General features: G+C 40.1%; 1 protein-coding gene across 2 annotated transcripts in view; it reads left to right on the forward strand.

Annotated features, from left to right (window-relative positions):
* Positions 1–1,476: 1,476 nt before the first annotated feature.
* Positions 1,477–17,941, forward strand: part of INO80C (INO80 complex subunit C) — a 31,916-nt gene continuing 15,451 nt past the window's right edge. The window contains exons 1-3 of one of the 2 annotated variants that reach the window (XM_074875402.1): positions 1,681–1,812; positions 11,383–11,521; positions 13,651–13,761. In XM_074875402.1, coding sequence (XP_074731503.1) covers positions 13,738–13,761 — 24 coding nt within the window. In that variant the 5' untranslated portion in view covers positions 1,681–1,812; positions 11,383–11,521; positions 13,651–13,737. Of the gene's footprint in view, positions 1,813–11,382; positions 11,522–13,650; positions 13,762–17,941 lie in introns of both variants that reach the window. The other variant, XM_074875395.1, reaches the window with a different exon arrangement.

The following is a 17,941-nucleotide window of genomic DNA, read 5'->3' on the forward strand; positions in this document are numbered from 1 at the left end:
AAGCCTTGCTTATGTCTCTGGAAAGCAAATCTTGTCCTGCTTTTCTGCTACATACACAGGTGCCTGGAACACAGCCTGGAAGTCCAGGCTTTTGTCTTCAACTCTCTTTCAGGCCACCTTCAAAGCTTTTGTTTTACACAGCACTGCCTGGCACCCCTACTGTGACCAAGCTCAATCCTCATTACAGCACCGTCTATAAACAAGACCTAATTTTTGCGCCTGAATATCAACTTCTTGGACCTGTGCCTCTCCACAAGGCATGTGCTGTGGCAGGATCTCATACAGTGGCTGCTAGAAACCTAGTAGTCAGGCTTTGCATAGAGGTGGCTCAAAGAAACGTGGTAATAAGTTGACCAGTATGTTGAATGCAGGTGCATGCAAGCATAAAGAAGCTAAAAACAGTTTAACAGTCATCAAGCAGCTTGAGAACTGTCTGCAGCCCCGTATTACCACCAACCAGTTCTCTGGGGTAGGGAATGAAACAGCACAGACAAAAAGATGACTGTGAAAACACTTTGGAGCACAGTCTGAATCACTACAAATCTATTCTGGTGCATCACTCTGGTGCAAAATTACTCCAGATTCCAACAAGAAAAATTGCTGGACCAGGTTACCATGTCAAAACAGAGTGGAAACAACCAAATCTGACAGTATGAGCTACCCAGAAAGGCATTAATTATCAGCTATCTGTAGTCGTATTTTGAAACCTTTAATGACAAGTGTAATTACTTGCAACTTGCATTTAAAAAGATTATACAGTTTAAGTGTGGACAATCACATACAACACTTATCAGTAGGCTTCTCAGAGCTCATGATCTTAGAACTGAGGGGAAGCAATTAAAGCCAGCTGCATGTTTTATCAAGGCAACTGGAAAAAGCTGACACATTTCAGACTCACAGACCCTTCTCATGGTCTGAAAGCGTTTTGCATAAACTTTACCTCACTTTGGGCAGGCTTAAGACAACAATTGCCTGCAAATGCAGTGCAGTACTCCCATGCTCACACCGTGCATGGTCTAGGTCCCCTGTCTCCCAAATAGCTTTTTATTTTACACTTCCCAAATGATTTCGCACTGTAAGACTCAAAAGCCTCTGTGATATACAGGACTCGGGTGACAGCGCCCTTCCCCAGCCTTGCACACTTACACGGTTAGCAAACCCAAAGCCTGCCACATCTTGTCACCTCCCACGGCCACGGGCGCCAGCCCGAGCCCGGGCCCGCGCAGCCAGGCGAGGCGAGGTCCCCCGGGGCCGGCTCTGCCGCCACAGCCAGGCCTCCAGAAGGGACCCGGGCTACCGCAGGCCCGGCGGGGGGGGAAGCAGTGAGCATGCAGGCTACTTCCTACGAGGTTCGCCCCAGCTGCTAAGGCAGCGGGCGCGCACGCCCACGGTGCAAACCCTCACGAGTGGAGCCCAAACCGCTGTGACATCCCCCCACGGTACAGCCCGGCCGGGGGAGGGGCGGGCCTCGCCACGCCGCTGCTACTGCGCATGCCCGACCGCAGCGCCGCAGCACCGCCGGCCAGCGCCCTGCGCGTGCGCCGCGCTGCCCTCGAGCCCAGCGTGGCGGGGGGGGGAGGGGGAGCGCGCTCCCTCGCGCCCTCTCTCTCTGTCCCGGTTCTGCCCCGCCCCCCCATCGCCGACGAGCTCGGCCCGGGCGCGGAGGGGCTGGGAGAGATGGCGAGTCTGATCCCCGCGGCGGCCTCTTCTCCCGCCGGCGGCCCGGCCCGTAGCAAGAAGCGCCCGGCGAGCCCGGGCACCGGCAGCGGCCCTGCTAAGAAAAAGAAAGTGACGGTGCCGGGCGGCCCTCAGGTAACGGGCGCGGGGCGGCCAGCGCGCATGCGCGGCGGGGACCGCCTCCTCCTAGCGCGCCTGCTCGCGGGAGGCGGGTGAGGGGCGCGCGCGGTGCCTGCGAGCAGGTCGGTGTGGCTGTTACATCCCCCTCGGCGTGTCGTGTCCCGTCCCCCGACGGGGACCGCTGCCTCTGCTGTACCCCCGGCCGCCCCGCGGCCTGCCGCCGCCGCCGCCGCCGCCTCCCGCCGGGCCTCCCACGGCCCCCCTGCCTCCTGCTCGCCAGTCCCGCCCGCGGCCCCGCTGGATGCTGCCGAGCCTCAGGGAAGGGCTGTCCGCCGGGGGCCTGAGGCTGAGCTGGGGGGCCGCGGTGGCCCTCGGGTTGGCCGTTTCGTTCCAGGCGTTTGGACGCCGAGTTTCAGGCCTCTTCTTTCGTCCCCCTGTAGCGTGGAGGTTGTGTCCCCTCCGTGTATACAGCTAAACCGGCAGTACAGTTGTCATGCCGTCTTCAGTCGGGTGTGAAACTAAAGCAAAACTCCACTGAGATTCGGTTATAGCTGTGGTTACAATCACTTGGCTGTCGGCGTTGTATGCGTTGGCACTTTCTGATCAAACCGTCTTGCAGTTGTTAATTTTTCCCCATGCTTGCCTTCAGTAGCTTCCTTTGTACCAGACATTATGCCATACCTCAGCTCTCTGTACACCTACGTGCACAAACCTGCTTGTGCATGATGATGATTTTAATTTGAGGTAGTTGATCTGTCGTCGAGGAGGGACTAGCGCTTGAACGAGTAGAGTTTAACAGCTGTTGTGTGCAGCTCAAATACAATTTTGTTTTATGGCCTCTTGGTTGAGCTAAGTGGACCTGAGCTAAGTGTGAAATGAAGATGTAGCCTGAGTTGTGGGGAACAGGGTTGGAGGGGGGAGAGGGGCTATTAATGTGAGTTTTTCCTAACTTTCTACCCCCATTCGCAGTGGGTAGCACAGCCCCTATTTCTGCACTATGTGACACCACCGTGCAGCTCCACAGACGCATCCCCAGCTGATGACACCTACCCCCTTGATCATGAGGTAGCATCTTATGCTCCAAAACTAAGCTCTGGAAGAGGTTCAGAGTCAGTGTGTAGGTGACATCTCTATAGACTTTAGATGCAGTATGTCTTGGATTACTTATTTTAGAAAGATTTTGGTAGCTAAAGTGATCGAAAAAGAGTTGGAAAAAAATGGTTCCTCCCCAATGATTCTTCTCAGTAGTATTTAATGTACTATCACAGTTCTATAGCTACAAAGTACACCCTACTGCTAGTTAGGTTGCTTATTTTCACATGAGCCATCAGATTGCAGGAACGTTTCTGCATTTCTCATCAGATCTTCTCTCCAGACAATTAAAAGCTATTGTGCACACACCAGAGCACAGACACAAACCTTTCCTCATTCTGAATGATGCTCTTGTAACCCTGTGGCAGTCACATAGTTTCTTTTCCTTTTCTGGTGGGCTTATCTCTAAGAGAGGGAGTATGAACCATGGTGCTTAATGTAGCTAATAAACTGCACTGCAACTGTGAAAAATTACTGCCTGGCACGATCACATTTGACAACTTTTTCAAGGTCTGCTAGAGGTAACAGTCTGGATTTCCCAGGAGGGGACTGCTCTGTGCATGTGTGCTTGTGTGTGTATGTGTATGCAGATATAAAACATTGTATACTTGTATATAATTTAAATGTGTATAAAATATATTTAAAAAAATTCCCCAAACCCTTCAGCCTCTAAAACTATTTTCTGAAGTTCACACCAAACTTAAGTCTGTGGACAGCTTCCAGTATTATGAGACCATCCATGATTTCTTACTCAAATTGAGTTTTGATAGTGTGTGATAAACAGTTTTTGCAATTCTTCTCATAAGCAATTTCAGTGGAGGAAGAAGTAATTTCTCAACATTATGTCCAAGTCAGCATACGCATTCACTGACTTCAGCAGTGCAGATCAATCCCATGAGGAAAAGAAAAAAAAAATGAGTCTCAGAAAACATGTAACCTCAGGAATGGGACAAGAAACAGCTCGTTGATTTTCTAGCAATCATATTCAATGTTGCTGACTAGCTCTGGAGCGAGCCAGTTCAAACAGAAATGAAATGGGGGCTTTGCATTTTTTTGAGTTAGAAACATTGATCATTGGGCACTTTCTTCTACAGTACCTTATTTAATCTTAATCTCCAGAAGTCCTTATAATGTCCTTAGTTAATTGCTGAGTAATGTACTTTTTCTGGATAAGGAAACCTGTGACACAGTGAAACACTCTAGTCTGCTGAGCTATTGAGACTGTAGCCAGTCAACAAGCACTTAACGCTCTATTTTATAACTTAACCAGTCTTTAAGTGGCTCAGCCAATCAGGGACTAGGTCATCCATGAATTTTAAATACTTTTTCTGAATATATTATATATCGAGTATCCAGTCATTGTGGGATTTTTATTTTAGTTTAATTTTTTAACTCCAAACAAGTGACATTCATTTGGCAGTCTGACAGGTACACACCTTTAAATACACACCACTTTCAGCACAAGTTTGGAGGTAGCACTTGTTACTCCTCTGACTGCTCACTTTCCTAATTAACCCCTCTGATATTTTTAACAGCCTTTTACAGCCTGTTTTCAGCCTTTAAGAAGACAAATATATAGTGCCGTAGCTCTGCACTAAATGGTTCCTATTTTAAGTAAACTGACATTGTGAAATAAATAAATAGTGAATTATTTCCTTGGTTAACTAGCAAACTATAGGTAAGAGGATCCCTACTGAGAGGTTATTAACTACTTGGAGGGGTCAGTTTACGATCTGGGTACTCCCCATTATATTAACTGGTAACTTCTGAGAACCTTGTGCCTGGCCTGCATGAAATTACACCTCCCATTGTGCCAACTGTGAATTTACCCACATCTGTGATTCTGTCACTGTGAAATTAAACAAAAAGGGGTGTTTGTAAATTCCATAAATCATATGGTTTGTTTTTCTTTCACGCGCTTTACGTCACAAGTAGCTCTCGCAGTGCTCGCACTGAAAGACATGCTGGTCTGGTAAAACTGTAGATTTCAAAAATGTGGTTTATTTTTTTATACAACAGTTTTGTTTAAGTATAGCAACGTAATCAACTAGTTTCAGTAACTGCGTGTATCCTGCAAGAGGGCACAATTATCACACAGCATACAGATTTTTATAAACCCAATTTTGATTATGTTTCTCCAACATATGAATTGCTACTTTCTCTAAGATATACTTTAGGAACATTACCAGAAAACATTCTTCATCATTTGTATGAGTTACCGACCCAAAGGTATTGAGTCATATTTGTTTTGGAAGCACGTTGCACATAGGGCTTGTCACTCACGTCTACAGAAGGAGACATGTGCTTTTTTGGATATAATGCCTGTATTTACCAAATGTGAAATTAAAAGCAAGTTTACAGGAAAGCATGATTGCAAATTGATTACATCACTTTCATTAGCATTACACAATTATTCCTCCCATGCAGTTGTGCCACTGAAAAATACCTCAGTCTTTGCTTCAGCAGAAGATTTTTAACGTTTAGGATTATTGTGTATATTAAATTGTAACTTTCATGTGTCAAAACCAGTGCTGTTTAGTGATTTACATAGCACCGTTCAGTGAGGTGTCCTCGCCCTGTGATTCCCAATAGCAGCTGTGCTGGTTCAGCTCCATCGCGGGCTCTTGTGCAGACTCCAGGTCTTCCGTCTTTTTAATTACTATCACTTAACCTAGGATAGAGTCTTTGACACTGATCTTAAAATGCCACCAATTCCTCTACCTTAATGTTCACACCACTATTTTTATAGATTATACAGCAACAGGAAGCTTTTAAAAGAGTATATTCTACATCAGGATGTAATTGATGAAACGTAATGCTTGCCCATGACAGCTAGCAAGCTTTAAAGATAAAATTTGCAGAGACAGATTTGGGGAAAAAAAAGTCTCTGGTTTTGTCAGAGGACAATTAAAGAGAGAAAATATGCTAAATATTATGGTAAGTGTATACTTGCTTACATTATTTGTGAAACAACTTCAGACTTAGGTGATGAAGTAAACGCGTCACTTTGAGACTGACATCATGTTTCGTCTTACATTTTGAATTGATGTAAACTGCTAAAGTACAGAAATACAGAGAATGCTTTTCTGCTTCCTTCCTCTCCATCGTTGTAGCAACAGCAGGTCTTGGTACCATTCAGAAAACTGAACTTCCTCTTCTGCAATGGTATTTAAGAGTTAAATTATTAAATATATTGATTTTATCTTTATTTGTGAATATTGCAGCAGTACTACTTGCAGCTTTCATTTTATGTAATCTGCTCTCATGTATACTTAACACTTTCTGTATTTCTTGTTCTATGCTTAAAAACAGAAGGTATACAACAATATTAGAAAATAGAAGGGTTTAAAGTTATGGGCCTCTTAAATAAGCTCCTTTCATGAATAACATGAAAATAAAAGGAGCAACTCTGATATGTTTAGAACTCCATTTTTATTTTAAATATAACTGAACTGAAGATCATCAGATTAGAGTTCTGATAGACAGCTGTCAGTTCAATAAGAAGACTTAAATATATACATATTAACATGGTTACTATTATGTACTCAGAAGCTGTCCACTAAAGACAGAGTTTACCCTAGTACATAAATGTCATGGAACTGCACTCTAAACCATCAGTAAATTTAATAAATTTTCCTGTTATGCTATTTTACCAAGCCCATCACTGTAAGTAGGAAACCATCAAATCAATTTTAAAATAACTTTCTTTTAAAGAGTCCATTTGATCTGGCTGTAATTTCCTGAAAAATGAGGTTAGGGAGAATGAGTTTAACTACAGAATCAGTGAGTACCACTACAACTAGTGAGCTGAACTGCTGCTCTCACCATGTTCTGGGAGAAGTACCTCCTCTAGTGCGTCACAGTATAATAACTTTCTGATCTGAAATTAAAAATTGCCTACTTACAAATTCAGACCTTGTTTACTCCAATCAGTATAACAGTAAATTTATTCTAATTATTATAATGCTATTCCATATAAGACTTTCTGTAACAGAAAAGCATTATTTTCCTTTGTAGTTGGAACTGTAATAAACAAGTTGTGTTTCTCATCAGTCCACCTGCCTTGAAAGAGACAGCAGGACCCTTATACAGCATGATAGTAGGGAGATGTAAGTACATATGTATTTGCCAGTTTATTAAAAAACTGTCACATCATTATGCTCTAGACTACACTTTTTTTTTTTTAAAAAAATCTCTCAACCTTAAGGTTATGACAGTAACTGAAAATACATGAATTTAACCAATGAAGCAGTGCCAATCTGAATCTACTGCTTGCCTGGAACAGTATCTTTAAAAGATACAATGTGCTCTCAGGGGTTGTTAACTTAACTCAAACCTAATTAAATTGATTGAAATGACACTTCCATTGGATAAAGTATAGATATCATGATACGGTGCAGTCAGTTGCTAGTTACTGATAAGAACTGCTGAGGTGAGCTCTTCCAGTTCAGCCACTTTTGCACTTATTCATAACCCTACCCAAGAGTTTTGGTTCTTATAAAACTAGCAGCCAGTTTAAAACAAATTGCCATGTCTTAACAAGAGTTTTAGCAGGTAGTGTTTGAATTAGGATTGCTGTCCCACAGATAGGTAACATACTCTGGCATCACACTGCATGTCACCAGACCACAGAGCGCTGAAAATCCCCCAAACTTTCAGTTCTTTATGTGGAGCACTCAGAGGGTCACCGCTTACATCTCCTAATCCTTTCAGACACGTGTCCACAAAGGTACTTTCTGCAACAAAGCAGACAGTGAACAGCTGAAATATTAAGCATCTCTTCTTCCATGGGGTTTTTGTACTCTTCCAAAAAAAGGGCTTATTTTCAGGCAGTCCACTAATGAGAGCCAGCATTATCCTGAGGTACCAGTTTTTGTCACTTGCACATTTAAAGTCAAATCTGTTAAAGAACCAGAATCCCCCCAGTTCCTGATGGAGAAAAATTATAATTAAAGACAAGTAGCAGATTTTGTAGGGAAATCTGGCAAAAGTTATGTGTGTTTTAAGTTTAGCTTTATTAAAAAAAGGGAATTGCTTTTATAGAGCAATCTAGATTAAAAGGGAAACTGTCAAAACTGAGAGCTAAGAATTGACTTTGCTTGACATTTATCACATATTGAAGGCTGTAGATGATCTGTAATCATAAAAGTATGTGAATTTCCAAACCAGACTATGCCAGTCTCAGAGAATTACCAACCCCCCAACCAAATGTGATTAGATTTTAGATTTAGAGTAAACACAGATGTGTTATGTTGTCGAAAGGCAAAAGCATATGTGTATTGACTTTTACTATGGGTGTCAGTATGCTGGTGTCATGGGTTTTTTACCCTTCTCCCTTATCCTAGTAGAAAATTTCAATTTTTCCTTTAGCTAACAGAAAATGAGGACCCTTACTATGATCACACTTAATTTTAGGATTCATAATAAACATGCAAGAAACTTAGGAGAGATAATAAAGATGGTTCACTGCTTCTTTCATAAAGTGATAAAATAGGACAGGTTATTTTTTGGAAGAGAAAGAGCAATCTAAAACACTGCACGTATGTACTTCAGTGTGACATTTTGTCTGAGAGGTAGTGCTCCTAAAAAGCAATCTCAGAATCCAGTTAGTGCATTAAAAGGTTCAGATTAACAAAAGAAAACTTGGAATAATTTAACTGTCTAGATATTCCAGATTTGAAGAGGTTTCAGACTGTTTCTCACATTTTTGTAAAGTGTAATGCTTGTGTTAGGTAATAACTTCAGTTCTTGCTTTAGCAAGGCATTAGCAGTTATATAAAAGTATTAATTTTGGATTAGAAGGGCTAATAGAAGTATTCATTTGGTAGCTTGGGTGGGTTTTGAACACATTTTTTAAGCCTTGCAAGAAAACAGAACAGAGACGTTGACAATTTTTTAGGCCTGCAGAAAGCCATGAAAGTTGTGATACTGTGTTGTGAAATACACCTGGCCCTCAACAGCAGAATTCATATCCATGAACAGCATGTCTTGTCTCACTGCAAAGCACACCTGTGACTTCAAGAGGCTCAATTAGGCAATCTATTAGCTTCTCATGAGGAAAAAGGAATGAGTCCCAGTCTCCTCCTATCTTCTTCACTCCTACCTACCCCCACAAGTGTCAGCTGCATGCTCCTGCTGCCTGCATCAGTACTCACTAGACCTGCTCAGCCACTGATAGAGGTCATCAGCCAGAAGACTAATTTACCAAACCTTCTCCCTCTCCCAGGAAGCTCCATTGTCTCCTGCTGTGCTGGTGAACTGGACTGAAATACAGGGAGATCTAACAGGTATTGGAGGTAGCACAAGGAAGAAACAGGACCATGTGGCAAGGAAAACCACTCTTCCACTACAAGCGAGCTATTTCATGAGTTTAGATACTCTTTAACTGTAGATTTCATTGATTTACTATAATAAACTAAATGAAAACTGGAGCAGTTCAAGATCTGATTCATTAGTAGATCCAGTGTCCCTGCCTGTGGGAAGACCTGGAAAGTAACAGCTTCAGCTGTCATACTGCTTGTCTCTCAGTCTCTAAGTACCTTAACTGATTCTACGAACTCCAGCAAGCTCTGTGAGATGCCACCAAAATAAGCTAGCAGGAAATACTGTGGACTAGTCCTAGTTCTACTTCTCCCTGAAGATTTAAGCAACTTTTTCTACTTGGGATTCAAAACCATGAACGTCTGCCTTTCTGAAAGCAGATATTAAAAAACCTTTCTTTCAAAAGTAGAACAGAAGTCACACATATGGCACTGATAGTTGCTTTTTATATCATGTGTCCTAACAAGTGCTTGCTGTGTCCTCCACTTGAAGTTAGTCCTGTTCCTGCCACTGCCTGAGGGGATTCAAACCCTCTTTTTCCCCACACACACCCTAACTATCAGGCTGGAAGCCAGTCTGGTGTGGTGGGAGGGGAGCGTGGAAATGTTTTCTCCTCTACAGCTGAGGATCGAGGCTCTCTCTGTTCCAAAGAGAATGACTCCATAGCCTGGTACTGAACACGTTTGTCAGAACAGTCTGCTTATGTATTTTAGGTATTTTTTTTCTGTTACATGTTTTGTCTAATGATACTTTCAATGCAAAATACACAGTTGTGCAAACAGGGATCAGAAATCTTTTCCTTCCAAAACTCTAGCCAAAAAGTCATGCCATCTAATAACATGCATTTATGTTGTAATAAAAATGCATCACTTAATTCAAGAAACAAATATGAAATGGATAGAAGGAAACTATTTTGTGAGTAATATGTAATTAAAATGTAGCAGAGTCCATCATTCTGGGAGGGGTGAATATCTGTAGTTACATGGTTTATAATCATCCTGCCCCAGGATGTAAGTGCTGTCTGACTCAGGAAGAAAAATTGTCCTTGCTGATTATAAGACCTTGCTGAGGATAAGCAGCGTTTTGGAGAATTAAAAGAAAAATCCTTCTGTAAAGCATTGCAGGCCCTTGCTAGGATTCACCGCATGAAGAGAGACTTCTGGTATCATATCTGTCTCCTCTTATCATTTATTAAACAGAGAAAAATGATTTAATGTATATCATATGTCCTTAATTTTCATTAAACAGACAAAATACCGCATTTCCGTGTGCTTCAGTGCACAACCTGCCTGATATGTGACTTACATAAAATCTGACATGATTTAAAAAGATACCTCATTTTGCAAACATCCACAGGCCTAGAGGTGAAACCTTCTACACAGTTTTAAGCAAGTTAGGTTTTTTACTTTTCTGCCCTTACAGTGTTGGCATGCTTGTAGCACCACTTACCCCTGTGTTTATAAGGATGCAGTGTGCCTATCACAAACAGCCTTATTTACTGCTTCCTCAGATTTATGTGTTTCTGAGTTAGTGAAAGGATGAGAAGGACAGAAAAAGCTGAGATGCCTATGATAATTTCTGCATAACAGACAAGGTTTACAGGTATGGATAGTGTCATTTAAATGTACAGCTGGAAAAATCAAATAAGTTTTCAAGCATATCAGTATTTTTTCAAATCTGAAAATGAAGCAGCAACTTCCCAAGCTAAATACAGAACAACCGCTTAGAGTTTGGTTAGGTATGTATCAAGTAGACCATCTCTGAAGAAAAGGTTAGTGGAATCCCAGGAGTACAGGGGATGTTAATCAGGGAAAGGAGAGACTATTATGAAAATACTTATCATCTAGGAGAAAGGAGAGAGTTAAAAACCAGTAGGAAACTGCTTGAAAGCTATCTGCCTTAAAAAGTCTTTCTACTGAGTCACTGGTGTATTGGTATGCAGTCCATCCCGAAGCTTGTCTTAATTTTCCAGATAAACAGGTACATTTAATAAAAGATGACCCCTCTGCCCTGAAACTTTGTTACATTTATGCCCTGAAACCATCAGGACTACAGCAAAATACTGCTGAAATGGAACATGCAGAAATTAGGGCAGTAATTAATGTGAGTTATATGACTGCTCATGACCAAAAGAGCTTTTTGTTAATAAACCCAGTATTTTCTATTTTATAGGATATTGATTTCTAACGAGGGAGATGGAGAGTTGCCCAGAGAGCTGTCGAACCTCTGTCCTTGGAGGTGTTCAACACTGCTGGGATAAAGCCCGAAGCAACCTGGTCCAAGATCAGTTTTGACCTGCTTTGCACAGGAGGTGGGCTGCTGACCTCCCAAGACCCCTTCTGGCCTCAGTGATTCAGTGTCCCTGTGTCTCATTTCAGATGACTGATTTATGTGATTAAGATGGGTGTGTCCTCACCCTAGACCAGTGGTCATACACTCCTTCCATAGGCAGGTCAGGGAACCTCAGTTGGGTACTTTTCCCCATAGTGTATTTATGAAGCCCAAACCTCAGTGACTATATTTAGACAGTATTAATTCTCCCTACACTGTAATAACGGTTATGTTTTAGTAGAACTGCTTTTCCCTGGGAGGAACAGCGCAACGTTCTTACAGCAAAATTAACTCTTAAAATCAACAAACTGGAATAGGAGAAGGCCATTTTTCCTTGGCCTGTGCACAGTGTGTTCAGGCTCCTCAAACCAAAGTAGTTAGCTGGAAAGTCCTTATGCCTTAAGTTGCTTATCTTTGTTTACATAGTCTAGAACTAGCAATGCTAGTTTGAGTCTCACATTAATGACCTTAAATTTTCTCAAGTCAGAAATTCCATTTTCTCCTTATTTTTTGTTAAACCTATTTGTTGCAGCCACAGAATCGCCCTTTTTATCCTCCTCCTTTCCATCTGTCCAAAAGGTATTTTTTTATTTGCTAAATAATTCACTGTGGGAAGCTTCTTAAAATATCCTGTTAAATCCATCACAGAATATTAAATACTATGTTTCCTTCTCACCTACAATCGTGGATGTGATACCAGAACTTCATTAATTCTAATGTAGGGGACAAGTCAAGTCTTTAATAGTTCTGTTCTGTTTCAAGTCCAGCAAAAAAGGCAGTCGGGATACCAGTTTGTATGCAAAACACTGAACTGTCTGGCACTTTTCAGATGTGCTGCAGTTCCTCAGCTTCAATATATAGTATCAGGGTGGAGTGTATGGCCACAGAACTTCTGTAGTTGAGTAAACAACCACCTACTTGTACTAATGTTTCTGCAGAAATAGTTCAGAAATTTCCCTTGAAATTAGCATCACTATACAACTCTCTCCTCCCTTTTCCTCCTGAGCAGCCTCAAAGTAAACTACAATAGATACTTGTATTACCTTATTTTCACCTAAATTAGAATTTGCCCTATGTTTATTTTGGTTCAGTCATCAGGTTTTTTTCATTATCCAGTTAAACGTAGGTATCCATAGGATAATGCACCTACAGTTTTGCTGAGTACAGGAGACCTGGTGTGCTATTCAAAGCAGGACTGGTTGGTGTTGAGTTTGCTAGATGAAGGGAAGTGCATGTAGTATTCAGAGGATGTACAGACAGATTTTTCTGTCCCATTATATGAGACAAACAATAAAGATGACATTTGTAGTCTGAAGATTTTTAAAAACTAAGGTATAGTTTCTTTTCTTGTCCTCTTTTAAAGACCTTTGGCGCACCTGATACAATTACTGCTCTCTGATATATTATGCCTTTGATAACTTTTTGAAGGTTTGTAGAAAGAATATTTTTATTCTCAGTTGCTTTAGAAGTGGAATGTTCCATGCATCAGTGTACCTAACGTTTGTCTTTCTGATAGTGTGTTTGGATATGACAGTCTTAAGTACCTGTACACAAATGGAAAAACCTCCTGAGTAACTTTAGACTGCAGCACTAAGCCTTTGCAGTAGGACTGCTGGTATTTACTAATGCATCACAGCAGCAGTAGGTGTAGTTAGCAGAAACGTAATAGAAATAGAATTTTTGTCTACTTAAAGCAACAACTGAGACAGATAGAAGGAAGTGCTAAAATGTGCAAAAAATAGGGAAAATGCAAAAGTAAAGTTTTGTTTTCTGTATTGGTTTACCAGTTAGTCCATAACATCTGAATGTAAAATTTGCCTATTCTAGTTCAGGTCTATATTTCCTAAGAAAAATAGATAGAATAAGACCTCTGGAAGAAAGATAACACCCTGTCTTTACTTGAAACTGATTAATTGCCTTTCCTTGAAGAAATGTTGTTTTGTTTTTGTTTGTTACTTAAATGTTGTTTCCTGTCAAAATGGATAATGTTTTACAGAATAAACTAGAATCAGAAAACTGAGTATTTTCTGCAGAATGGAATTGCTTTCCCATCAGCCATAGGAGCTGATATCTTTTTGCTTTCCTTGTCCCTGGTTCAGTCACATGCAGATGAATGGACTTGGATCCTTCTCCTACCTTGGCTGAAGCCTGTTATTCGACAGAGGGATTTTGATATGCTCCCTGAGCAGCATTACAATGTTAACAGCACTTGAGCACATTGTAAGCCTCCAGTCTTTTCTCCAGAAATACTTTGACCTTAACTGTTCTATATCAAATGAGGTATTGTAAACTTTAAGAAGCAGTTTAGCTGAAGTCCTTGACTGAACTGAATTTTTCTGATAAAGGAATGCACTGGCAGTTTTTATAAAAATTCAATTATGATTTACTCTGGTCTTTTTGCTAGTATGCTTCCATCCATTTTCAGTCTTAAGGCCCATCAATTTAGAAGACTTTTTTCTCTTGGGGAATCAAAATGTTCTGTTAGTTGGGCTCAGTTTTACCCTTTGTGAAAGTATGAACTATCACATGCTTTTTCATTCCATATATACTGAAATTTTTAGCTCCAGAGCTGCTTAAGCATGCCATTCAGCTCCTGAATCAGTCCAAGTTACAATTTTCTTAATAAAGAAAACTGTCAAATGTTATAAACAAGGAATAGTCCCAGTCCACCAAATGAAATCTAAAAGTGAGAGATCCTTTGCAATTATTTAAGCCGAAGGGAGCTTTGTGGCAAATGCAAATTAAACCAAGCTTTTCTGGGATAGTGTGAAGCTATTCACAGTTGTGTCCCAATTACATTTTATTTGAGGCTTTTCCCCATAGAAAATAGTAATTTTTTTCCTTGAAATATCTGTGAGTTATAAAACTTTGTCTATCATAGTGCTTGAAAGTTTTTAAATGGAAAAACATGTTTGGCATCTGAAATCTCTTGAGAAGAAATCAAAGCTTTTCATTGAAGCTTGTTGGGTCTCTTTCTGGGTTTGAACGTTTAATCATTTTGAAGAGAACAAAGTAAACTTGAGTTTTTCTGGATTTTTTTTTCCTTAAGTAAGCAGTACCAGTAAGAAAGGAGTTCTTGTGTCATGAAATTCCTAGGTCTTTTTCCCCTATGTTTTCAAGAAATGTTTGAGAGGTGGGGCACATAATTAAAATCTTTTTCTCCCTTTGGCTGCATTTTTAATTTTTAATTCAAACCCTCCCACAGCATAATAGAGCTTTGCTTTAGGGTGTTTTATACCTCTATCAAAGTGACTAAAATAATTAGTATTTTATACATTTTGGTAAGTATTTTGTCACTGGAAGCACCAGTGCAGGTGAATGATAATGGTTTGAAGTTCAGGCAGTGACGGGACCCTAAATGAGAATGTCGCCTTTTAATCAAGAGCACTTGGAGTCTATGGTATTGAAATGCCCTACAGAGAACATAGGAAAAAAGCCATCCATCACTTTGTGACAGTCCAATCTTTTAGTGCATGAGTAAAATTTTATTCAGCCTTTCTAAGGCAGTTGGAATGTAAGATGTTTTAACTCACCTCAAAACAGCAGTGTAAAAGTTCGAAAGCATAATGTACAGATTGCTTTCTGGACAGCTTATGTGTCTTATGTATAATCTTTGTTTATTTCGTTTGCAACTGAAACATTTTCTATGTCCTGCTTCAAACACCTCCCCCCTCCCTATTGTACACCCATCAGGCGAGATTATTTCTAAATTTTAGTCATATGTTTAGAGTTAATTGGCATAACTGATTAACTCTTGATGTTCAGCAGAAATACTCAGGAAGTTAGAGGGAAAGAACTGCTGCTTTAGGAAGGGCAGATTTTGTAAGTCTCACACAGAAAAGTAGTTTTGACACGTGACTCAGAAGTCCTCTGGGGAACACTTAGAAGAAGCTGAAGTACATTTAGTGACATGTACTTGGAATTATAAACTGTTATTATAATAATTCAACAATCTAATCTCAAACTTTGTGTTGTTAATGTTTGTTTTTAAGAACCCTCCCTCAACTTTCTTGATAAGTGAAAGCAGCAGCAGCATCTGAGGATAATGTCATAATTTAAACAAAAATATTTTTGTTGTTGGGCATTTGGGAGATTTACTTTTTAGGTCAATGGAAGCAGAAACCTGTACTAGGAACCTTGTCTTTTAAGATGAGTTGGCAATGATGAAACCCATTGACTTAAATGGATTTACTTCCAATTTACACTGTATGCATGATCGTCTTGCCCACCCTACTAGCTGCTTGAAATCAAGGACATACTTAATACCCATTTTCAGCTGGCTACTACTCAGTGTTTGTGTTTAGTAAATTGAGTTTTTCAGTACCCTGTGGAACAAATTTGCTGTGAATATGCAAGATTAGTTTTTTTCCCTGCCTGGCATTTGAACATTTTCAAGCTGAAATATTTTTTGTCCTACCCCAAAACAAGGTAGGACCTTCTGTGAAGGGAGAATGTTCCTAAAATGCTACCATGTACCCAAATGCTGAGAGAGAAAAGGCTGGGGAACTTGTTTTGGGCTTCATTTTAGTGAGTGGAAAGGAAAAGGGAAAAAGTTTTTCCTGCTGAATCCGAGAACAAGTAAAATGCAACCAGATGGGGAAGACATGTTTACACACGTTACTGAATAAGTCTTTCCAGCAAACCTTTCTGTCACAGACATGGGGAGAGTTAATCTTGTTCAAGAGTGCGTTTCTTCAGTGTTACATTGTTATTGAGTCTTCACTGAGTTTGCTTTCAGAAATACACTGTGCTAATAATGCTGGTGATGAGAAATTTTTTAGCCATCATTTTAACTTGAGTTTAAGCACGTCTAATTCTGACACCTTTCTCAGTGAATTGTTCCCAGCAATGTAAAGAGCTGCATTTTTCTCTGCCAGACTGTACGTGTTCAAGTTTTAATGACTCCTGTCATGTCATCATGCAAAGTTAAATGAATTAAATATTCAGAATGCCAGGCTTGTTATACAGTGAGAGCTAATATATTAATCAAACAACTTAATATATGTTCCAGTATGAGCAGTATTAGCTGGGACTCTGTTAAATAGCTGACATTCAAAGTCTACTCCGAATTTTGAAAAGTCTGCTTATATCATCGCTGCTGTCATCTAGTGACATTTGTGCTCTGTTTTCACATGGCATTCTCACTCACTGTAATTGGCTGCTAGTGAAAATACAGGTATTATCTATTTTATAAATTACCATTTTCTTCCATGGCAGTATAGCACAGCTTTATCAGGATGTCATACAACTTGCAAACAGCTAAAAGCTGAGTAAGTTGCTACAAGTTGGATATTGCTGCCTTAGAAGTAACCTACTACATGAATAATTGGACATATACCGTTACTGAGGCTGAGTTAAAACAACAGTGTTAATGAAATTAAGAATGTCATTGTAGGATAATTGTGATTATGAAAATCAGCTGCCAAAAGTAAGTAAAAATAGTTTAAACTATTTATTGAAGGTTGGAGACAACAGGGTTCCTCAGCAAGCCAAATTGGGTGCTTGGGGCAAAATTATCATCAAGTGTGAGGGCCTGATTTAGAACCAGACCCCTCTTAGTACTTATTTTTCAGTAGTGACATACAACCCCCTAGTCATCACTGTAAGACAAAGCCAGAGTATGAGAAATACTGAACACAAAAATGAAACGAAACCAAAAAACTGTACTCAATATAGTGTTAAAACTGACTTATGAATGAATGATTTGCAGAAAACAAGACAGAGAAAGTCAGTGTTCACAGTATTGGTTTTGAAGCCCCCTTAAATTAGATACTCCCTTTCCAGTTCTTACAGAATTTACTTACACATTTAAGTTTTGCTTTAGCAACACACTGTTCAGTTTAACTTCTATTTTTAAATTCTGTTTACCATGTAAGTGGCCACTGCCGATTGTAGTTTACCTTCAGTGATATGCAAATCCATTTTTTTTCTAAGCCATGACATGCATGGTATGCAGTGATAAGATGCCAGAAATGCACAAATTTATGTCTTTGACTTTTATGTTTCATATTTTTAAATGTTTTTTATACTTTGTAAAATCCTGTTAGTTTAAAATAATGAAAAAAATATTACAGAATATAATCCAAAAGTAAATAGGTAAGAAATGATACTTCAGCATATATCATTCTGTTATGCAGTTTTAATTCTTGCTGGGGAAAAAGAAAAAAAAAAAACAAAACATGACGATTCAGATGAGCACTTTCATAATAAGCTAATTCTACCTGGTATTTAGTCCCATCACAGACACCCATCCCAAACCCCACAATGCTGATTCTACCTAGAAATAGCCAAAACAAAGAATTCAGCTTCCATGGTCTACAAGTTTTGCTTGTCCTCTCCCTAAGTAAAACCAGACAGACGGAGCAATCTTTGGAAATCATGTGAAAACCAATACATCTGT

Source organism: Strix uralensis, chromosome 1 (genome assembly GCF_047716275.1).
Source record: "Strix uralensis isolate ZFMK-TIS-50842 chromosome 1, bStrUra1, whole genome shotgun sequence".
In the NCBI taxonomy this organism is placed as follows: Eukaryota; Metazoa; Chordata; class Aves; order Strigiformes; family Strigidae; genus Strix; species Strix uralensis.